General features: G+C 33.0%; 1 protein-coding gene across 1 annotated transcript; it reads left to right on the top strand.

Moving 5' to 3' along the window:
• The first annotated feature begins 2,090 nt into the window (after positions 1 to 2,090).
• Positions 2,091 to 3,184, top strand: LOC124083771 (RNA-binding protein 3-like). Its single transcript, XM_046430527.2, has one exon. It carries the CDS (start codon positions 2,165 to 2,167, stop codon positions 2,615 to 2,617), a length of 453 nt encoding a protein of 150 aa, XP_046286483.1. The 5' UTR covers positions 2,091 to 2,164; the 3' UTR covers positions 2,618 to 3,184.
• Positions 3,185 to 9,952: the final 6,768 nt, after the last annotated feature.

Raw genomic sequence — 9,952 nt, 5'->3', positions numbered from 1 at the left:
ATTATTATTTTTGTTTGTTTGTTTTCAGAATTTCCTTACTTTGTGGGATAGAAAAATCCAGTATACTCACTTTGTGTGTTCCTTGTACCCCCAATTCTAGTATCAGCCATTTTCCCAAGGAGCCCTAGATCCTTTATTGGTGTTGATGTTAGAAACCAATAATTGGATGCTTGTTATACTTATTTTTACTGGAATGCATTTACTTCTAGTCTTTATCAGCTGATAAGCTAAGGAAGCATATGTGTAAATACTAACCTATGTATGTTATACCTGTCTGTAAACATTTCCTTATGTGTCATCAGTATCTATATTAGGATAAGCATGACTTCTGTGTTAGGTATTTGTCACAGTGATCAAAATACCTGACAGGAACAACTTGGTAGAGGAGAAAAAAATTAATTTAGGCTCATGGCTTCAGATACTGAGGCCATTATTGGCCAACTCCATTGCTGTGGTTATAGGTGAGGCAGAAAATCGTGGTGGATGAACATAGCAGAGGAAAGTTTCTCAATTCATGGATACCAGGAACAAGGGGGAGAGAAAGAGGAGCTGGGGAACAAGATACAATTCCCTATGGAAATACCCAGTGCCCACCTCCTACAGCCATACCCCACCTACGCATAGAACAACGCTTCACAATAGTCCTTTGAAATTATTAATCAAACAGATTAATCAAACGATGTGATCATTTCATGCCCTACATTAACAGAGGAACATTTGAAGGATACCTCCTATGCAAACCATAACAATTTCATATTCATTTTGCTTACTAATTCATTACCACCTGGATTATTTCAGCCTTATGTCCTTGCTCTTCTGTAAATTTAGAGTCCTTTCAGTAATAAACTTTGCTCTCCCATTTGCTAGCCTTTAACTTAAGTGTTCAGTTTGAGGACACATACATTGTGTATGTGTAGCCTCAGCATTGTTAACCCACAAAAAAGTGGAAGTGCCTTTGTCAGTTAGAGTACACTGCTAATGTGTGGACTTTTATGTGGGGGCTGCCCTGAACAAGTGCTATGCACACACCTTTAAGTCCTGAGTAAAGAGATACTGGACTGATATTGCACCCTGCAATGCAACTGGACTTTACCTCCGCTCAGATAAGAAAGGTGCAACTTTGGGAGTGGGCATCACCCGATAGGGTTGGATTACACCCACCTGTTTGTTGTAACCCTACCCTTTTGCCCTTTTTTGGATGAAATGTTCCATGGATTAGCTCCCCTGATTAATAGAACCCGGATTTGAGGCATGCTCCTCCTCTTTCTTGCTTGCCTTGGCCCTCTTGTGGGAGCTGTGGCTGAGAGTGGTCACTGAACCCAAAGAAAAAGGCATTTTCTGTGTCTGTGTCTTTATTTAGTTAGCCCAAATTCACTTGGAGTGACCCTGATTGATTTGGCCCCTTGTCCCCGCACTTTTAGCTGTTGGTCTTACTCATTTTGCGTTTAGTCATATCGAAGGTTACCAAGGCAACACCCTTTCCAGATACCTCTTCATTAACATTGCTTAATACAAAACTAATAGAGCTAAACACTTGATCGCCTTCTACATTTCGTTCAAGAATTTTTCAACCTACTATTTTTGTAGTTTTATTTGAATACATTATGGGTCATTTTTTGTTGCAAATATTTGTGGATTTTAATAAATGGATATTACTATGTCCCATCACTATAGGATCATATAGAATAAATTTATGGCCATAAAAAACTTCCATTCACCAGTTCAATAACCCCTCTAAATAGAATGTTTTAGAAGCCCTTATCTGTTTACATCCCTGAATTTTCACCTTTCCTAAAATTCCTTATCATTTTAATCATATAGGAGGTAGAGATTTAGACTTTTTTTTCTTTTATTTAGTAATATCATTCAATGTTCCCCTATGTCTTTTTGATTTTACATTTTATTGATAAATCATGTTATGTTGTATGAGAATGTCACACTATGTTCATCCACTCACGTATTGATAGTCCTTTTAGTGGCCTCCAAAGTTTGCTTATTATGAATAAAGTGGCTGACCAATATTTGCATGCAGGATTTTGTGTGGAAATTCTTTATTAAATCAGTTGCAAGAAGTGAGATTTCTCCCCTATTCTTCCTGCTCCTCAGAGCTTCCTGTCTCTCCAGCGCTTTTACTTTTCAATTTCCAGGACTCAAATTCACTGCCATGTCTTCTGAAGAAGGGAAGCTGTTCGTGGGAGGACTCAACTTCAATACTGATGAGCAGGCGCTGGAAGACCACTTCAGCAGCTTTGGGCCTATTTCTGAGGTGGTTGTTGTCAAGGACCGGGAGACTCAGCGATCCCGAGGTTTTGGCTTCATCACCTTCACCAATCCAGAACATGCCTCAGATGCCATGAAAGCCATGAATGGAGAGTCCCTGGATGGTCGGCAGATCCGGGTGGACCATGCAGGCAAGTCTGCCCGGGGCACCAGAGGGGGTGCCTTTGGGGCCCATGGGCGTGGTCGCAGCTACTCTAGAGGTGGTGGGGACCAGGGCTATGGGAGTGGCCGGTATGACAGTCGACCTGGAGGATATGGATATGGATACGGACGGTCCCGAGACTATAGTGGCAGAAGCCAGGGTGGCTATGACCGCTACTCAGGAGGAAATTATTGAGACAATTATGACAACTGAGTTGAGGCATGCACACGTTAAGTAGATACACAAGGAATAACACTTCTGATCCAGGATCGTCCTTCCAAATCGCTGTATTTATAAAGATTTTTGGAGCTGCGCTGAAACATCTGTTTTAGTACATCAACTTCTATTTTTCAATTGAGCTCCCAAGGTAGCTTGTTAAAAGACCTTTTAAAAAGCTCCATGTAAAAAATTTTTTCTCATTTAAAGACAAATTATAGTACATTTGTTAGGCCCCCAGGTATTTTTCTTTTTACCAAGTTTTTAGTTTGGGCTCTCAGGATCATTGCTTCTGGCAAAAGGAAAAGTTTAGCCAGACTAATTTTTTTTTTAAAGCTAAAGTTGGGGCATTTTAAAAACTTGTACACAATGTTTATCATGACTAGAAAGCAATTTCTAAATGTATCTATAAACAATCTGTGTCAAGAACATGTAAATTTTTCTTAAAATTCAAGATCACCACCCTGATTATACAGACAAGCCTCTTTAAAATGTTTGTGAATGTCATTTTTTTTAATGCTGGAAGAAAAAATATTCTGTTGTGTCTCTTGTAGTGTTTAGGATATTCTTCACAGAACTGATTAAAAATATGAAACCTGTACACAAAACAAAACAAAACAAAAAAAAAAGAAGTGAGATTTCTTAGTTGTATGGGAAAACTATGCTTAGCTTTGTAAAATTTGGCAAGCTGTCTACCATACTGCTTACGTAATTCTGCATTTCTACCAGCAAAGAATGACAGTTTCTGTTCTTTTGTCATTCTTCAACTTTGTCAGCAATTGGCATCATATTTGTTTTCTCTTTTCAATTTTCCATTATAATTTTTTGTAGTGACATCTAGTTTTTGTCTTAATATGCAGTTCTCTGATTGGAAGTTATGCTGAGCACTTTCAATATGCTACTTAAGAACTCTGTACTTTCCTTGATAAGATACATGTTCAAAATTTAGTCTAACGTAATTGCATTGCTTGATTATCATTAAATTTAATTTTTTGTAATTTTTTTTATACTTTGGATACAACCAAGAACTTTAACGGATATATAAATTGCAAATATTTTCTCCTTCTCTGTGGAATTTGATAAATTATTTTGTCTTTTACAGAGCAGAGTTTATTAACATTAACAAAGTAAAAATGATTGTCTTTTATGGATTTTGATTTTGGAATTTTATTAAAAAGTTATTGGACAAATCATATTCACACATTTTCTCCATTGTTTTTTCCTTGAAATTTTAGAGTCTCATTTGTAGTTATTTTTTTTTAATGGTACAATGTATGCATACAGTTTCAATGTTCAAATTGTTCTGGTAGGGGTTATTAAAAAGATTACCCTTTTGCCTTTGGATAGCATTTGCTCCCATAAAAGTTGGTTGATAATATTATGTACACGTAATTTTGGGCTTACTCTTTTGTTCTATTATTCAATATGTCTATTTTTGTAATACAAGACTGTTTCAGTTACTGTAGCTTTATAGCAAGTTATGATATTGGATATTTTTTCATCTTCACATTTGTTCTTTTTCTTCATTCAGTTTTGGTTCTTCTAAATAAAATTTGGAATAACTTTGTCATATCTACAAAATATCTTGCTGAGATTGAGATTGGTATTGTGTTCATTCTCTACATCAAATTGGTAAGATTTTTTTCATCTTAACACCATTCTTTTCCAAAATTAAAATATTTCTCCATTGAATTTGAATTTCTTTGATTTGATTCATCATTATTTTGTAAATTTGTACATGTAGTTCCTGTGTATATTTATTAGTGTTCTAGCTATATAACATTTTGTTTGCTATAGTGGATGATTTTTTTTCCCCAAATTCCAATTTTTCTTTGCCAATTTATAGGAAAGAATTGACTTTTATGTACGGTTCTTGAGATGTGTAGTCCTGTAGTGCTTGCTTATTAGTTCTAGAAGATTTCTATGTGTTCTTTATCAAGTTACACAGTCATAGTCATAGCACTTACAAATAGTTACAGTTTTAAAATTATTCATTATATGTATACATTCATAGCTTTCATCTAATTTTTGTTTCTTATTGTTCCACTGTAGTTTTTAATAGACTGTTCATTGAAGCAGTTAATGGGCCACCCTTGCCTTGCTGTTGATCTTAGTGGGGATCGTCCATTTGCTCACTATTTAACTCTAGTATTTTTGTGGATGAGATATATCAAGGTGAAGTTGTCCTATATGCCCAGTTTTCTAAGATTTTTTTTTAATAATGAAAGAAAGATTTTGCCAAATATTTTTTTCTACATCAATTGATACTTTTTTTTTTCATTTGGCTCTTGGATGTAATAGAGTACATTCATTGATTTTCAAATGGCAAACCTGCTTTGAATAACTGGATATGTCCAGTAGGTCATGGTTTATAATTTTACTCATTATTGGATTATATTTGCCAATTTTTGTTCCTACTTTTTATCTTTAGGTTCACAAGAGTAATTCACTTGTAGTTGTCCTCTGTTTTAATTTCTTTGTCTAGTTTTGATTTTAGGGCAATGCTTACCTCATAGAATGAGTTAGAAATTGTTTTTACTGCCTCTACTTACTGGGAAACATTGTGAAATTTTTATATAATTGTCCCCTCCCTGCCCCAATATTTGGTATAATTTACCAATGAAACCACATGGACTTTGCTTTCTTTTAAGAAATATTTTAATTGTTGATATGACTTTTTTTAATATCCATGAAACTATTCAGATTTTCTACTTCTCCTTGTGAGAGTTATTATAGTTTTTGTAGTCAGTTGTCCAGGAAATCATCTGTTTTGATTGATTTTAAGAATTTTGGGAGACTTTTCATAATATCAGTTCATCAGCTTTCTAATTGTAATAGAATAAATGTAATTGACTTCTCTTTGATATCTGTTATTTGTAACTTGTATCTTTTCCCTTTGTCTCATTATTTGCTTGATGAACCAAGTACAAACTAAAATAGTTTAATACTTTTATTAAAAAAAGTTTAGTACTTAAAAAAGTTTAATACTTCTATGTTTTCAGTTTTGTTTTGTTATCAATTGCATTAATTTCTTTCATTGTGTCAATTTTATCTATTGGAGTCCTTAACTCATTCATCGGAGTTATTTTAAATCTTTGTCTTATAATTCCAACATCTATATCTATCTGAGCCTGGTTCTGAAGATTATTTTGTCTCTTCTGAATTTGTCCTTTTTTTCCTTTGTGATAATGTGTTTTGTTTTGTTTTGTATTTTTTGTTTTTTGTTTTGTTTGGTTTGGTTAAGTTTTGTGACATTAGAACAGATGTGTTGTGTAATAGGAATTGAGGTAAAGAAGTGTTTGTGCAAAGATTTTTGTTAATCTATCTAGGAACTGAGCTTTTTAAAGTTGGCTGTATCTGGAGGTGTCAGTAACATCAATTTGTCCAATATCATTGCTCATGTTTCTTGTGTCCATAGTCTTCCCTAAGTATGTGACCCAGTGAAAAAGGTCTGTCTCACAGCTCTTTTATCTGCTCTCCGCTGTGATTATACAATCAAGTTTCCAAATCATGTTAGTTTCTGTTCAGTATAGTCACCACAAAAAAAAATGGATTTTATTAGCAAATTCTGAACTATTGCTGACAGAATACAGGCTAAGTTAGAGCCTCTTGTTATAGTTTTGGCAACCAGATGCCATTTGAGTCATATACTCCATTTACCATTGTCATAAAAATCAAAACAAAGCAAAAAACTGGTCTTATCAAATTTGAAAACATGTTCTTTTACATAAACATTTTTCCTGTATAACATTTAACACATTTTTAGAATAATTTCTTTGCAGCTTCTTGTTCTACAGATAGTGCCTCACCAGTAAGTTTAATAATTGTGTTTGTTTGTGCTACTACACATTTTAAAACACATTTGTTGGCCAAAATTCTCTGGGAATAGTTTAGTATTTTCCTGACTCTGCATATCATGACCATATATTTTCAGCCTCACAACAGTGTTTTCCACTATTCTTATTCATCTGCTTTGTCTCCATGAATGCACATATTGAGGTACTTTTATTCATTTTCAATGGATTATCATGTACTGTAGAAGCTTTTTTAGCACTTTTCAGAGTAGCCTCATGCACATATTGGTGAATTTTCTCTTTTTTTTATGGATGTACAACATTGTGATTCATTAACATCAGACTCACATTAAATTATATAACTCATGCCTGATTATAGATAGACTACCATGTATTTTCCCTACAGGCACAAAAACCTATTTTGTATTTAGGCACACTAGTATTTTTGTATTTATCACTTCCCATATAGGCCATTTTGAGCAATGAAATCACATGGAAAATACTATTTTATTTAAATCTACCACAAAATAGACCACAAGAAGTACACTTGTTTACAACATGAGAGCTAAAGAAAGAATGCCAAACATGCTTTTCCTAAGCTTGGATGTAGTGTGTAAGGTGAATCAAAATGTTCAATATTCTGTGCATATCTACATTTGATCACAAAAGCTCTGAAAATGTTGATTTGGGTGTTATAAATAAATTTTTTTTCAAGGAGGCAAATATATAAATAGAGAATCTGCAAAAAATGAGGGTCAACTATACTTTAGACTTGTTGGTGTTATAATAAAATATAGAGGAGGAGAATATCATGATTACATTTCAGTCTTTTTGTAACTTTTCAATATCTGGTGTATGACCTTCACAAGTGTTGCTGTGTGATATAACTTTCTCCCATAGGTAAAATAAAAGTGTAAGAGGGATCTGAAGCTGGAGAGATGCTTTTTCTTCAGAGAGATGAGTATGGGAAAATCTTTCCCCAGTAAAGAGTAGGCCTTTATTATGCATTTTTTTACTTTCCAGTACTTTAAGAAATAACAAGATCATCAACTTATTAAAAGGAAAGAATTATTTTGTATCACAGATTTTGAGGTTCCAGTCCATGACTGGGTGGGCCACATTGCTTTTAAATTCTGTTCCAGAGGCCGGAACATCATATTGGTAGTGTGCCATGTAACAAAATAATTTATTTATTTTATTGGATAATGAAGAAAGAAAGAAATAGAAACCCACTGTCCCATTTTAGGGTATGCTATTAATAAACTAAAACTTCCTATTGGACCCCAACTCTCAAAGTTCCCACCACTTCCCAAAAGTGCTAAACTGGGGACTAATCCTTTAATACACAGCCTTTTCGGAACATTACAGGTCTGAACTATAACAGTTATACAGAAGTTTCTAAAATAAATTTATAAGGATTATTATTCCCTTCCCCATATCAGACCAAAAAGTGTATCATTCTGAAATCTTCACCTTGAGAAACTTACGAAGTTCAGGGAGATAAAGTCCGTGAAGGAGTAAAGGCTCCCTACAACTGTGATCATCAGGATCAGCCCTTAGGTCAGTAGCTGGAAATTCACCAAAATTATAACATGATTGTGTCTATCACTTTATGGTTCCAGCAGCTTCTGTTCCAGGTAATCAGATCTTGGCAGTATCTGTCCAAATGTTCCAAATCTGAAAACAAGATTTAGGGTGGTGATTTTCTGTGTGCACACAATTTGCTGAAAAGCCCAAGAAACATAATTTATTTTCAATTTACTCAGTTATTTTTGGGTTGGTATTTTGTTGTTGTTGTTCTTATTCTGTCCTTTCTTTCCATTATACTATACTAAACACATCATACTACTAAAACATTCGTATAGTGTCACTTATTTCTGTAGTAGATACAAGTGGAATTATTCATTATTATTTATTTCTGACTCTTTCATTCAATATTTTGATATTTTGATATGTATTGCATGTAACAATATTTTTTTTCTTTTTATATACTATTATCCTGTGCCAGAGATAGCAAAATGATATCTGTTTCATGATTCAATGATGCTGTTTTAAAAAATCTGTTTCATTGTGCCTGATCATTCTTAAATATGTGTTTTTGGGACAAATGCCTATGCATATATAGTAGTAATTATTTAGGAATATGTTTTATTAGGCCACAGTTTTTTTTAAAAAAAGAAATTTTATATTAGTGATAGTGCAAGTCAGGTTTCTAAATTGGCTACACAAATTTGTGCATGCTATTGTATATTTTAAACAAATTTAAACCAATTAATGTTTTTAATTTATAGGTATGTTAAAAATCATTTTTGTTATTTTATTTTGAGGTGATACCAGGGATTAAATTCAGGGGCACACAATGACTGAGCCACATTCCCAGTCCTATTTTTTATTTTATTTAGAGATAGGGTCTCACTAGTTTCTTATTCCCTTACTTTTGCTGAAACTGGCTTTGAAGTTTCCATTCTCCTGTGTCAATCTCCTGAACTGCTAGGATTATAGGAGTGTGCCATCATGCCTGGCTATAATTTCATTTTTTAAAATTTAACTTATACAAAATTAAAGAACTAATATCTATCTGCTCTCATGCTTCAATGAAGACTGACAACTGAATTAGAATAAATATAATCCATGATTTTATAATTATGTCAAAAGGATTCTACTGTCATGTATAACTAAAAAGAATCAGTAAAAAAAAAAGACTGACAATGTTATTAAAATAATGTTGTGGGTTTTTTAAATCATTTACAATTTCTTCAGATGTTATTAAATCTCAATTATTTACCCTCAGTTAAGAATCATAATTCTCTAATAATTAAATTAAATGTGAAGACTTATTTTTTTATCATAGTAGAACAGAAGAGGTACCAACTGACATTAATAAATTTAAAATACTATTGTAGTACTCTAATAGTTAATTTTTACTTACTTTGACATGTCTATTGGCTGATTTATCTCTTAAGTTTAAATAATTTCAAAAATAATACATGCAATTTGTTTTATTTCTGTTGCATTACCTATAGTCTTTCTTCTCCACCTAAACTTTCCATATAAACATATCCATAGTCATTGACTATGCTTTAAGAGTTCATATGATGTAAAATGTATTGCTAATAACAATTCTATGTTGAAATAGATCATATTTAAATTAAATATAGATGTCTAATTAAATAGCAGAACAAACCAATATTTTTATGTAACCTTTATTCTTAGGTTACATAACTCTTAGAACTATTTTATTGCTTAATATTGTAGATTTTTAATAAATTTATAAATACTACTAAATGCTAAAAATACTGAATTATATGGGTTGTGTAAATTAATTCTTATTGAACATTTATTATTAGTTAATTAGTTCAGCAACAATTCCAAAGCTTGACAGAACCCTTGGTTGGTGATGCTGTGAGTTAAAGGGGTGATGACATATTGCTCCTAAGAGGGCAAAAGGTTGCACTCTCTTTGATGGGAATTAAGACAGTATCATACTTATGGCATTACTCTTAGGCTTAGCAAACTTACT

Source organism: Marmota monax, unplaced genomic scaffold (genome assembly GCF_021218885.2).
Source record: "Marmota monax isolate L192 unplaced genomic scaffold, Marmota_monax_Labrador192_F-V1.1 WCK01_AAM20220418_F8-fsc00016, whole genome shotgun sequence".
Classification (NCBI taxonomy): domain Eukaryota; kingdom Metazoa; phylum Chordata; class Mammalia; order Rodentia; family Sciuridae; genus Marmota; species Marmota monax.
This window is presented reverse-complemented; position numbering and strand designations above follow the sequence as displayed.